Source organism: Spironucleus salmonicida, chromosome 5, assembly GCF_000497125.1.
Source record: "Spironucleus salmonicida strain ATCC 50377 chromosome 5, whole genome shotgun sequence".
Taxonomy (NCBI): Eukaryota; Fornicata; order Diplomonadida; family Hexamitidae; genus Spironucleus; species Spironucleus salmonicida.
The window spans coordinates 588301-601080 of NC_090600.1; the positions used below are offsets into that span (position 1 = coordinate 588301).

Consider the following 12780-nt stretch of genomic DNA (forward strand, 5'->3'; position numbering starts at 1 on the left):
TTATATTTTACAGAATTCATGTCCAATGTCCGCGTTTTCATAAGGGAGCGACCGTCCGCGGAACCACCAATATACACCTTTCAGCAAAACGATGGATGCGTAAAGCTGTCGACTAACAATGCCAAAACCACTCACCATTACACCCTAGACGGCGTTTTGCTGCCAAACGCGTCCTAAACAGATGTACTGAATTAGATAGGACTACCTGCCGTCAAGCATTTGATGCAGTCTTATAACTCGTCGATTATCTGCTACGGGGCCACGTTCACGGGAAAGTCCTACACTGCCATCGGGGACGAGACGAATCCAGGCCTCGCTCCGCAGGTTTTAGAGCAGATTTTCAAGAGCCTCGAGGCGCGCCAGAGCATTGCGAACTCCACGGTTTACATCTCGCTGCTAGAGCTGTACTTCGACAAGCCGACAGATTTGATCAACAACCAGCCGCTGAACATTCGCCAGAACGAGCAAGGATTTTTCTGTGACAATTTGACGACCGTCGAAATCAGCTCTGCTGAGCAGGGAATTTAGATCCTAAACAAGGCCATCTAGAACCGAATTGTGGGCTCAAATTACGCGAATGAGAAGTCGTCCCGGAGCCACGTTTTGATCAATTTCGGTGTTCGGTAGATTAGCCGAGGTGACTAGGAGAGCACAGCGTCTGTACTCACGATTGTTGATCTGGCAGGCAGCGAGAGCATTCGAAAAGGAAATTCGGAGGGAATCAGACTGGCAGAGGCTTAAAGCATCAACAAGACACTGAGTACTTTGTGTCAGGTCGTGAATGCGCTTTCGACCCGAAAAGAGCATATTCCGTATAGAGACAGCAAGCTCACTAAGCTTTTAAGCTAGAGTCTCGGCGGAAACAGCTATACAAGCATTATCTGCACGATCGACTCATCGCAAGAAGATGAAAGCATCCAAAGCATCCAGTTCGCAAATCGCTGCAGAAATGTCGTCAACAACCCAAATATTCAGTACACAGACGTAGAAAAAATAGGTCAAACGCACCTAATCAAAAAGCTCCAGGAGGAGAATTTGTAGCTCAAAATTGAGCTAGAAGACACCAAAAAGCAAAAATAAACATTAGAAGAAACCATATAGCAATCTGAAGCACCATTTAACTGGAGCCAAGATGATATAAGCAAAACAGAGACGCTAAGCACCAAACAAACCTCGTTCAGACCAAAAAGCTCAGAAAACACATAATTTATCAAAAACTCTCAAATTTCTTAATTGCCCCAAAATGCACCCCAGACGTCCCAAATCGCCCCCCAAAAAGACTCAATTTCGGTCCTGCGCCAAAAATTAATCGCGAAAAACGACCAATTCCAGCAGGTTTCCAAGGAGCTCAGCTACCTTAAAGGCCAGAACCGCCAGCAGACGTCGGATTTCAAGGCAAAAATCGAAGATTTGACCGCTCAAATCGCGCAAAATTCGCAGCTTTTCGAGCTCAAAATGCGCGAAAAAGACGCCCAGAAACTCGACGCCGTCCGCAAAATCGCGCAGGGCGCAGATTCGCTCCTAAAAACTCAAATTTCGCTTCAAAATTCTACATTTTCCGCTCCTTTAGCGCCCGGAAACGCCGAAATCGACGCCCTGATCGAGGACGAACGCGCGCAAATTCAGAGCGCAATGGACGTCCAAAATATGCAATTTAGAGAGCAAATCGACCGGAAATGGCAGTTTCAGCTCGACGAACTTGAACAAAAATTAGGAGTGAAAAGTCAAATTCAAAGTGAAATTTTGGAAAGTGTCCAAAATGCAAATTTTCAGCTCCAGGAGGCTGTGAAATGGCTCGTTTCGAGCTACAAGGCGGTCTCGAGCACGCTGCATCTGGCCCGCGAGGGGAAGCTGGACTCGTTCATTGTGAACGAATCGCAGGTGCTGCAGTACCTGCTCTCCCAGCAGAGCCCCGCAAAGCAGCTTTCTAAGCACCGGAAATCGATTCACACGTGTTTGATTCTGAGCGACGCCCAAATACCGAAATAATTACCTGGAAAAATTGCAAATATAATTCAATTTTTCACTCCTTTTTAAGGAGTGGAAAGCAAAAATGGAAATTGTAAAAAGCAAACTGGGATGTCGTTTACGAGGCCGAGTTCTGCGTGTTCTACGGCGAGCAGCGGGCTCAATCAGCCGCATCTGAAGACGGGTTTCGTGAAGCCGAAGCCGGCGGCGATTCACCTGAACATGAACGTGCACATTTCGCCGCGGCCTCAGAGCGGCACGCTGTCGCGCCACAGCACCGCGCAGGAAATCTCGTCCGGGAGGCCGAATTCGGGGTTCCAGAGCAGGCCTGGTAGCGGTTTCGGGACGAACACTGGGAGCTGCCAGGGGACGGCCGAGCTCTCTAAAAAAGCGTATTAGCAGTGGGGGTTCTGAGGTGAAAATATTATTTATATTAATATATAATAAATATATGTATGTAAAAATCAGAAACCGTAGAAATAAGTAAATAGTATATTATAATTATTATATAAATAATAAGTAGTTTGAGTACATAGAAACCACACATTGACGAATAATAATTAATTTGTATAATAATCGTTTTGTAGAGTAATATTTTTGTTAGTAAAACTATACAAAAGATAGATTATTTATAGTTTTCAGATAAAATGCTACCGAAGCTCGCAGACGGGTACTACAAAGTGAAGATCGGCCCCATGGAATATCTGCACTTGCGGCACCCGCCAATGGCTGTAAACTCAAGAAATATATTCATTCGGCCAAAAACGGTTCAGAAAAGTCGATCGCCGATAAAGCAGTTTTCCTCGACTGACAGCTGCATCCAGAGCCCCGCCAGGAACCAGCTTCAGAGCATCAAGACGCACATCCGAAAACCCGCAGTTGGGAGGCCAATGCCTTGGGAAAAGCACATATAATGAATTTTTAGAGATTTCACTCAACTTATAGAATAATCTCTGCGGCTTATTTTTAAGCTTGTATGCGAACAGCCAAAATATATAGAGGCGGTTACTGGCACTATGTAGACCTCTACAAAATGTTTTTGATATACGAAGCCAAACATCGCTAGTACTGAAAAACTACTTTCACTACGAAATGGATGCACCTGTCCTGTCCTTGATCAAGAAGAACCTGCACTCTTCGAGATGCTTCAACTACGAAATGGAAGCTTTGCCGAACTCCCCTTATTCCTACGCGCATACCAACTTCCCCACACAAATAATTCAAGAAAAGGAACCCCTCGAGAGCAGCGAGGACGCCTTCGCCAGCTCGTATCTGCTGATGTGAGCCAATAAATCACTCATAAATTTCTTCCGCTGCCTGCGGCTTGACCTCCTGTTGCCGCCTGTAATACAGGTACCACAAGACCACACAGAAGACCAGAACGATCGCCACCGCCATCACCCCGAAAACGACCAGAACCTCGCTGAACCGCTAACTCAGAAACGCAACCTAGATATCATACGCCAAAAATTCGCTGTTCTGGCTCATCTGGAAGGTTGCAAAACTCCCCACAAATGTCCGTACGACGTAGACGCCGTCGACCACACCCGTTATGACCCCTGACACCAAGTGCTCGCAAGCCAAGTTTACCTCTACGATCCCGCTGTGGTAGAGCCCAAAATCGGCTGGAGCGCAGAAACTCACCAAAAGTGGGCCCGCGCGCGCCTTTTCGGGCACCTGCGCCGGCGGCACACGCCTCGCAGTCCGTAGGATTCCAAAACTGTCTGTGAATGCATCTGCATCGCACGCGCCTTCGAGCGCCAAGTACGTGCCTCCTAAGGGAAGATGCCCGCTGCGCGAAGCGAGAAATCGCAGGATCTCGTCAAGGTCTGAGTGTGCGCAGCCGAACTGCCGAAGCGTGAAAACGCAGTTTACGAACGCCTACGCAGAGTAAGTTACTGATTGATTCTACGCTGCTGCACTCAGGGAAAGAGCGAGTGCGAGTGCCTACTCGGTCGAGGAGTTGCAAAAAAGTTGTTGCTGGGGTCCAGCTGTGGAGTTTGTTTGCGGTGTATTTGTGGCAGAAATGCTAAAGATTTTTGCTGTGAACGCGAGCTCGAATCTGTCATAATATACGACGTAGCTGCCATAGGACTGACGGAAAATCGGATCCAGGCCGACGATTTCGTACTTTTTTGGGATATTTCCGTGGAAAGTGATCGTCTCAGTTTAGGTTTAGTGGATATTGAACTGGCCGGTCTTGGGAGGATAGGACGAATTCTTCTGGAAAATCTGCACGTTACCGTTGCTAGAAATGAGCTGAAAACCGGAGAGATCAGTTGGATAGAGGACTGGTGTGTAGGAAGTTTGTTCGACGATCTCGTCGGTGCGGTTTATTTTGATGAACTCCACGACCATGAGGCCATTTTCGTAGGTTAATAGCTTAGTGCTAGAAATTAGTATTTTCGTTATGTATTTTGACGATGTGACGTTTAGCGTGGTTGAAAAGTTCGTATCGGGGCTCGCGATGGTACCGTTGAAAGAATAAGCTAGGTTGAGAATTATTAGCATTAAAGGTTAAGTTTCATATAATGAAAAATAATACTAACTATACTTTCAAACGAATAGATAATTTTTTCATATAATAAACATATTATTAAATGCAGCTCATGTCAATCATCATAATTTTCATCTATTGTCGTCAGATTCTCAATATCATCCTCTTCATCTATTAGTATTACAACTTTTGGCTCAATTGGATCTAAATCGTAATAGTTTTTGTGGGATGAAGATAAACATTGGTCAGGATCATCTAAAGGTGTCTCCTCATAGAATGATGATTGTGTAAAAGATTATGTTTTAAATGCCTCCGATACAGATGACTCCTACGTTAGCTTGGGATAATGCTCTACTGACAGTGGTGAAGAATTTTCTATTTCCATTTTTATTATTCTCAAATATAATATATATCAATTAATATAAATAATTTATTTTACAATTCCGTACCTCTCCACTGTAGCTGCTATCCTATAAATACTGAAACCAAACATTAAATAATCCACATCATTTCCACTAATATGAATTATTTTGGATATAAGTTCACTATTTCAATCTTTTAAACAATGATTTTACTTGCTAATATTTTATCCTAGATTCCATAAAAACTGAAGAAACCCGAATATTAGGATGCACAAAACCGTTCACTGACCGCATCCGCCCTCAAAATACGATCTCGACACAGGAAGCTTCTTCTACCTCTACATCTCCTGCCTACAATGTTTTCTGGACGCAAACCGATTCCACGATCGCTGGCTGATATTCCCGCTAACCGTCGCTGTCATCGACCTACTCCGCGCGCATTTCTTGCGCCAAAATGTCCATTTCTGCGTCCAAATCTGTGATTACACCAAGTCCGCCAATTTCACCGAACGCTTCCGCGCACTTCTCGAGCACGAACTGGTTCTGCGCCGCAACTTTTAAAGCATCTTGTGATTATTATACGATATCGTAATCTAATTCCACTGCCCTCAAAAGTGCAGCGCTCGCACCAGCAGTTTGGTAGCCACGCATGGCCATGAGCTGCCGCTGGCATGCGCCAATCTGACCGCCGAGAAAAGTTTCCTCATTCTACAGAATCTTGCGCCGCTGCAGGATAGCTTTTGCACCGCTTTCGTTCGCCTGTAGGAGCGCGTTCCGGGCATCGGAGCGGAGAGCCGAAATCGAGCCTTGGAGCATCACTACCCTTTGCTCGAGTCGTTCTATGTGAAGTTTAAGATTTAGAATAACCATGTCGGAATCATTGTTTACTTGTGGTGGTGAGACTGTGTTAGACCGCGAAAACAGCTTTCTTAGATAGTTCATATTTATGTGATGGAAAGGTTAATTTACTATATTATAAAGTATAATAATAGTAAAATATGAAGGAAAAATTATTAAAATTTAGATAGGAAATTGCTGAAATAGAAATACATATTAAATGAACATGTCTACTCTATAATAAATAAAATGAAGTAACTTTAAAATATATAAACGGGGAGTAATCAATGGTATTGACTCGGTTAAAAATTATCATTTATAGACAATTTCACAGCTGATTAATACCCACATACACAGAATATATCACAAAATATAAATAAATTTAAATGACATAAAGCTCACTAAAGCCTCGGGAGCCCGCTGCCGCTCCCCGCCTTCGTTTTCCCGCTCTTCAGTGGCGTGGCACCATTGCTGATCGTCTTCGTGGCCGCCTGAAGACCGCCGCTAAAGCTGTCGTTTTTGGCCTGCGCCTTCAGCATCGCCTCGGCTGGAACGCCTGGAATTTGCATCGTACCGACTTTTGATGATTTGTCAGAAAACCTCTTATTGTAGCTCTCCTCTCTGTCCAATAACTGCCGCTTGTACCATTCTGTCTGTTTCGCGATATTCTTCAGCTCCTGCTCGCGCACTTGCACCATTTCCGACAACTTTTTGATGCGCTCCAAATCTTCAGGCCGCGACGGCCTGTTGTCAAACTGCGCGTGAAGGTCGCGAATCTTGTTTTTGAACTCCTGGAGCTCCTCCTGGTGCACTAATTTCAACTGTTCCTACTGCGTTTTCTGCTCCTCGAGCTGCTGCGCGTACTCGTTTTGCTGCTCTTTCAGCTCGTTTTTGAACAGTTTTTTCTGTCTTTCTAGGTCAACCACGTGCTCACGCTTCAGCTCCTTGATCTTTTCGTTAAAGATCTCGTTCTAGCTAGAAATTTGAGAGTTCAATTTCGCGATTTCGTCGGTTAATTGTGAGATTTTCGACTATTTCGACTGAGTTTCGGCCTGCGAATCGCTCAATTGGTGCTGCGTCTCTTGGAGTGATTTTTCAAGCATTTTTACCTTGGTTATTATTTCCTGGTTTTTGAAATTATTTTTCTCTTTAATTTGCGTTATTTCGGCCGTCAGGTCCAAAATCTACTTGTTTAGCGCAGTTATAGCGGTTTTTAGCCCCAGAACCTCATCGGTGCTGCTCTTATTCGTTTTTTTGGCCATTTCGAGCTCCAAACGCAGCTTTTCCATTTCCTTGGACTGCTCAAAATACGCCTCCTCAAACTTCTTTTTCTCGGCGTTAAATAGCTCCTCCATCTGCTTTTGCTGCAGCTCGTTCTTCGAGACAACATTTTTGAGTTTCGATTCCGCTTCTTATTTTATTTGTTATATATCATTATTATATGTAATCTATTATTATTAAAATTAATTCTACAGTTTCTCAATTTATTGATTTTTGTCGCTAAGTTCCGCCGAAAATCTCGCGAGTTAGCTCTTCAGATCCTCAATTATTGAGGATTGGTCGCCAGAATCGGTTTGAATTTGCGTTATTTGGCGTTTTAAAGCCAAAATTTCAGTTTCTGCCGTTTTGAGCGAATTCGAAATTTCTAAAATTTTGCTGCTCAAATTCTCAATTTCTAGCGATTTTTGGACGAAAATTTTGTCTTTTTCGCTCATTTCGGATTTTAAATTTGAAATTTCCAGCAAAAGTTGCGATTTCACGTCGTTCAAAGCGCCGCTTGAGCCATTTTGAGCCCTAATTATGTAATCGCTCACACCCTCCAAAAGCAAGTTTTCCACGCTTTGCAAATCGACCTTTTTGAGCTCCTGATCCAGCAGCGTTTTCAGGCTCAAAATTTGGTCTTTTAGCTCCTTTATGCTGCTATTTGTCCGGCCTTAAATCTCTGAAATTAGAGCGTTTAGAGCACTTTTTAGGGCCTGAATTTCCGCCCTGGAGTCGCCCTGCGCCTCTAGAAGCTTCGCATTCAACTGCGTCAGTTCGTCGCTCAGCGAGAGTTTCTGGCCGTTTAGCGATGAAATTTGAGCGTTTTACTGAGAAATTTGGAGCTTCAAGGCCGAAATTTCGGCTTTTAGGTCAGTTATTAATACAGAAAGCTGCTTCTCCTAGCTTCCTGCGTTCTCAGCTCTGCTTTGGAGGTCTTTTTTGAGCTTTTCAATTTCGCATTTCAGCTCCGAAGTTTCGGTCATGTAGGCGGATTTCAGCATTTCTAGCTCCTAAACCGACGCTTTCAACTGCTCCATAACGGTTTTCATTTGGTCAGTCGTCTGAATTAGGTTCTTCTTCAGCTCCTCGCCAGACTTCTCCAAATTCTTTATTTAGGCCTTTAAAGCCTCTAATTCGGTTTTTAAAACGTTTTTAGCCAGTTTCTCATCACCTAACAATTTCGTCAGATTTTGATTTTCCACTCCCTCCTTTTCAAGTTTCTCCCTAAAGAATTAAGCCTCCTTGCGCGCGTTTTCGAGCGCCAATTGGAGCTTCCGCTCGTTCTCGGACGTCGAGCCCAAATTCGCACGCTCCTGCTCGAGCTAACTGAGCAGCTCCTGCAGCTCTTTCGTGAGGGTCTGAATTTTGCCCTCAGCGGCCGAAATGACCTCATTTTGACTATTTATCACGTTCTGCGACTGCTGATTTTACAGATTTAATTTGTCAATTTCGCCGAAAATTCGCTAATTTTCGGCCGTCAACTGTTATATCACATCTTTATTTTCCTAAATCTCGGTCCTGGCCTTCGCCTCCGAGCTCTTCAAAACTGCAATTTACGCTTCAAACTGCGCAGAAACGCGCCCGAATTGCGCGATTTCGGCCTTCAGTTTCTCGACTGTTTCGAGCAGCCGCGTGACGTTCGCCTGCGCCTGCTGGGCCTGCTCTGAGAGCTCCCGGAGGCGCCTCTCCGCCTCCGCCTGCAGCCGCTCCGAAGTCTGGACTGCCACGATCCGGTCCTGCCGCGCAACGCGCAAATCGGACTGAAGAGTCGAAATTTGGGAGTGGAAAGTCGCAATTTCAGCCGAAAATTCAGAATTTTAGCGTTCAAGTTTCTGCAATTTCGCCTGAAGATCCGTGTTTTCCGCGGTGAGCTTGCTGCGCAGAGCCTCCAGCTCGGCGCCCTGCGCGCTGCGGGCGAGGCTGATCGAGTTTTGGGAGTCGCGCCGGATCTGCTCCACTTCGCTAACTAGCTGCTCGACGCGCATCCGCACGGCCTCCTTCTGCTTCTGGGAGCGCGCCTCTTACTCCTTTTTGAAGGTTTGGAACTTCTCAAGAAATTGCGTTTTTTCTGTCTCAAGGCCCTTGATTTTGGCCAGCGCGGCCTGGATTTCGATAGTTTGTTGTCCAGCTCGCTGCTTTGTAGACTCCTGAAACTGGCCTAGCCGCTGCTCGCAGCCGCGCGCGAGCGCGTCCAGCTCCGACTCGTACGTCTTCGTCAGCAGGTTCAGATCCAGGTCACGATCCTCCTGTCGGCAGTTCAGCTGGTAGACCACTTTGGTAAGCTGCGCCACCTTCTTGCACAGTAGCGAGTGTAGGTTCTCCATTCTAAAATTTTTGGTACTATATTATTTAATAGATAATAATATATGTCTGGTGAAAGGAGTGGAAAATTGAGGATTGTAAAATTTCGAAGATTCAGTTCGTAGATATTTGAACCGTTTGGGTGGCTAATTGGTCTATTTTATCATAGCGACATAAATAAATCTTGTTTTCAGCAGCTAACGAGGAGCCTGGGGCACCGTTACTGCGTGTGAGTAAATGCTTCATTCCTGCGATTGGCAAAAATTTTTATCTAGGAAATTACCAGTAACGGTCTTTAGCGCGTAGTTTTCAGCTACTTATTGCTAGACGGCTGCAAATACCTGAAATAGGAACTTATGGCTGTAGTAGTTATTGGGCTCTTTTACGCAGAATGGCTGCGTCGTAATTTTTCGATGATGTGCTTATCGATAAATTAGGTTATGAAGTCCTTCTAATACCCTGTATTACTAGTGACAGAGCCTGTGCTGCTAACTTTTTAGGTTTGTTCCATCTTTAGGTAGACTTTTCAGAGACTACGGGTGTATTAGGTAACTGTGGAGGATGCCAGAGTGCGTCAAAGGCTTCAAGGCTTAGACGTACGCTTAGCGCGGCCTCGTTACCGAATTTAGGGGTAATTTTTCATTTTGGTAGTAGGAATTTTGTTATCAATGCGTCATTACTCATTTACAATTATTTAATGTGCAGGATATGCGAATCTCAAATGCGTCCGATAATATTTTTTCGTATTCAAAGAAAAACTGATTGTGAAATATAATATTATTATATAGTGTAATATATAGATATAAAATGATCTCCTGCCTATGTGCGATCCTTGCAAAGCTGAAATCGGAGACATAGTACCGGGTGCAGCCCGCCTACACGTTCGCCTCACAAAGTAACCCTATTTTTATGCTCCAGTTCACCGATGGTACTGCCTGTGGGCCGCTAACTGCCTAATTCGACATTGAATTAGAGTTTTCATGCGAAACGCTCGAACTCAGGCCGATGCTCAGGCATACTGATAGTAACACGTTCATGATCGGGGGAATGCCCATCCTCTCGGTCCTTACACTCCCTGGACCTCCAGCGACTGCAACCTCCTCGATCGTAGCACCATAGCCCTTCACAACACGTTCACAGCTCCAAATTGTGATCGCCGACGCGGCTGGAAATCCGCTGCCGCAATTCTGCTCTGTTGACGCGATCCAGCTACTGGCGCGCGTGATTGTCGTTCCTGTGAGCGCAGTCTTCGACACTATCTGCCTTGTGGAGATCAGTTTCCAAACCTACAGTTTCAACGAGCACATAGATATGTCTGGGACCGTATTCGGGACGCCCATCGGCGCCGTGACACTCGCGTTCCAATTCGGTGGCCGAAGCCACGTAGCGATCGACTTGACTGTAGCGGTGACACTTATAGTCACTAGTGCTGCGATTTGCGTCTGGATCGGCGTGAAGAAGCTCACTGGCCGCCGGCAGGCGCCGCATGCGTGTTTAGGGGAGGAGAGTTGTGGTGTGGCTGTGGGTGGAGTATGAGTTGCTTGGGAAGAGGAAGTGCAGAGGTGCATACCAAAACAAGCTACTGGGTAGGTGGATTTGGGCATAAAAAATGTGAATAAGGAGATTAGATGTTATATGCGTTTGGTTGTATAAACGCGCAGTTTTAATAACATAATCGAGCTTTAAAATCAAAAAGCAGGGTTTAAGAATTTATCAGTTTCTGGTAGTATGGAAAATTAAGCAGATAGTTGTCTAGTTAATTTTATTTGAAAATCTCAGTTAAAAATAGTAGGTAATGATAGTATTTAAAATTAGCAAAATTTAGTGATTTATTACGCTCAAAATCCTATTCAGTGAATTAGAATAATATATCCAGGATGAATTTATGGAATGTTTTCAACGAAGTATAGTGTTAAATTTTTGCTGTCAGGAAGTTACTTACTCAAAATTGCTGATGAATTATTTAATCAAGGATGTATGGGGAATTATAGGGGTAGTCTTACTCCTTAGAGTAAGTAATAATATTTCAAGGTATTAAATAGTTTTATAAAATCGGTAAAATTTCTTAAAGTAATAAGTTTTTCTACGTTTCTGTAGAAATAAGACAGTACAAAATATATCAAATTATAATTCGCAATTTGGTAGAATTAATAATAAAAGAATTATTATTTTGTTACCTGTAGTTTAGTAAATCATATTATATAAGTAATTCAAATAATATTCATTATTATCCGTCTTTAAATGAATAAGTGGCTCTCGTTCTTTGTGCGGGCCGTGGCGGGGTACGTGCTGACGCTGCTGAACTTCCCCATCTCCGCTGCCGTGTTCTACATCATATTTGCGATATGCAACTACAACGCTAAGCAGTTCCAGGAGATCCAGGACGTGGCCATCATCACCCTGGGCATCACCAATTTTTACTTCCACATCGTGGCGGCGCAGAAGATGAAGTGGCTCAAGTCCGTCAACTACTTCCTGAAGTACCTCATCCTGACCGTGATCACGGCCTCGCTCACCGTGGTGATCTTCTACGTGGACTCCACGATCATGATCCGCTGGCTGCACCAGAAGATGCTCATGCTCACCCTCAAGGACCTCTACTTCGCGACCGTGGCCTTCGCCTCGCAGTACTTCATCTGGAACCTGCACTGGAGCCAGGACTTCCCTATCCAGCTCCTCGTCTGGTACCTCGCGGGTTGGCTGGTGTACTTCCTGGCCAGTGTGCTGATCCCGATCCATCTGCTCGGCTGCATCCTCTACACGCTCGTCATGAAGCAGACCATCTTCCGCTTCGTCACGCTCGAGATCTGGACGCCGCGCTTCCGCATCGCCTGCTTCGCCGTGACCCTGTTCATCAACTTCATGGTCTGCTCGGAGATGGCTCGCTACTTCTACGTGCGCGACCCGGCGGGCTACCTGATGAACGTGATCTTCTACATGGGCCACCTGCACATCGGGCTCACCTATGTCAGTCTGAGCTTCACGCTGGAGATCCAGAAGTGGGTGCTCAAGAACCGCCTCATGATCGTGCCCTACATCTGCTTCTGCTACTTTTGGGGCATCCAGCTCGCCTTCCTCAACTTCTTCCTCTACCGCAAGGTCTTCGTCCCGTACTTCCTGCACAAGTTTATCGGGCCCAACGTCCTCCCCGTGGACAACCTCTACAACACCGTCCCCTCGGGCTACATCGCGCGGCTCTTCTTCTGCCTCATCTTCTCCGAGAAGCGGGAGGAGAAGCGCTGCCGCGTCGTCCGGACCAAGATAGCCAAGTTCCGCGAGAGCCGGCGCTGCAACAAGCAGATCCCGAACCGCTCCGACGACTCCATCGCGAACGACGTCGACGACGCGAAGTTCATCCAGGAGCAGGTCCAGGACGTCCTCGCCGTCCACCCCGACATGCTGCAGCAGTTTGACGGAACAGTGGATCTTATAAATTTCTAAAAATTCGGCGAACCTATAATTAAATACTCTAATAGGAACGAGTATAATGTTGAGAAAATAAACGACCCAATATAATAAAAAGTTTTATACAAAGTATGAAAAATACAGTCA

The 12780-nt window shown here is 45.3% G+C and overlaps 9 protein-coding genes across 9 annotated transcripts; 4 read left to right on the top strand and 5 right to left on the bottom strand. All coding sequences in view use genetic code 6, as the record gives it.

The window, feature by feature from the left end:
• Window positions 1–18: 18 nt before the first annotated feature.
• On the top strand, window positions 19–2382 carry SS50377_24917 (Kinesin-like protein; the record flags this gene model as incomplete). The annotated part of the gene is made up of 1 exon (XM_067908755.1): window positions 19–2382. The coding sequence occupies one exon, from the start codon at window positions 19–21 to the stop codon at window positions 2380–2382; it is 2364 nt and encodes a 787-aa protein (XP_067763576.1).
• A 233-nt stretch (window positions 2383–2615) lies between these two features.
• On the top strand, window positions 2616–2885 carry SS50377_24918 (uncharacterized protein; the record flags this gene model as incomplete). The annotated part of the gene is made up of 1 exon (XM_067908756.1): window positions 2616–2885. One exon carries the CDS (start codon window positions 2616–2618, stop codon window positions 2883–2885), a length of 270 nt encoding a protein of 89 aa, XP_067763577.1.
• A 376-nt stretch (window positions 2886–3261) lies between these two features.
• Window positions 3262–4479, bottom strand: SS50377_24919 (uncharacterized protein; the record flags this gene model as incomplete). The annotated part of the gene is made up of 1 exon (XM_067908757.1): window positions 3262–4479. One exon carries the CDS (start codon window positions 4477–4479, stop codon window positions 3262–3264), a length of 1218 nt encoding a protein of 405 aa, XP_067763578.1.
• Window positions 4480–4580: 101 nt separating this feature from the next.
• SS50377_24920 (uncharacterized protein) lies at window positions 4581–4850 on the bottom strand (the record flags this gene model as incomplete). Its single annotated transcript, XM_067908758.1, has 1 exon — window positions 4581–4850. One exon carries the CDS (start codon window positions 4848–4850, stop codon window positions 4581–4583), a length of 270 nt encoding a protein of 89 aa, XP_067763579.1.
• A 277-nt stretch (window positions 4851–5127) lies between these two features.
• SS50377_24921 (uncharacterized protein) lies at window positions 5128–5769 on the bottom strand (the record flags this gene model as incomplete). The annotated part of the gene is made up of 1 exon (XM_067908759.1): window positions 5128–5769. The coding sequence occupies one exon, from the start codon at window positions 5767–5769 to the stop codon at window positions 5128–5130; it is 642 nt and encodes a 213-aa protein (XP_067763580.1).
• A 293-nt stretch (window positions 5770–6062) lies between these two features.
• SS50377_24922 (uncharacterized protein) lies at window positions 6063–9251 on the bottom strand (the record flags this gene model as incomplete). The annotated part of the gene is made up of 1 exon (XM_067908760.1): window positions 6063–9251. The coding sequence occupies one exon, from the start codon at window positions 9249–9251 to the stop codon at window positions 6063–6065; it is 3189 nt and encodes a 1062-aa protein (XP_067763581.1).
• Window positions 9252–9418: 167 nt separating this feature from the next.
• SS50377_24923 (uncharacterized protein) lies at window positions 9419–9739 on the bottom strand (the record flags this gene model as incomplete). Its single annotated transcript, XM_067908761.1, has 1 exon — window positions 9419–9739. The coding sequence occupies one exon, from the start codon at window positions 9737–9739 to the stop codon at window positions 9419–9421; it is 321 nt and encodes a 106-aa protein (XP_067763582.1).
• Window positions 9740–10035: 296 nt separating this feature from the next.
• SS50377_24924 (uncharacterized protein) lies at window positions 10036–10764 on the top strand (the record flags this gene model as incomplete). The annotated part of the gene is made up of 1 exon (XM_067908762.1): window positions 10036–10764. One exon carries the CDS (start codon window positions 10036–10038, stop codon window positions 10762–10764), a length of 729 nt encoding a protein of 242 aa, XP_067763583.1.
• A 705-nt stretch (window positions 10765–11469) lies between these two features.
• Window positions 11470–12768, top strand: SS50377_24925 (Transmembrane domain-containing protein; the record flags this gene model as incomplete). Its single annotated transcript, XM_067908763.1, has 1 exon — window positions 11470–12768. The coding sequence occupies one exon, from the start codon at window positions 11470–11472 to the stop codon at window positions 12766–12768; it is 1299 nt and encodes a 432-aa protein (XP_067763584.1).
• Between the last annotated feature and the right edge of the window lie 12 nt (window positions 12769–12780).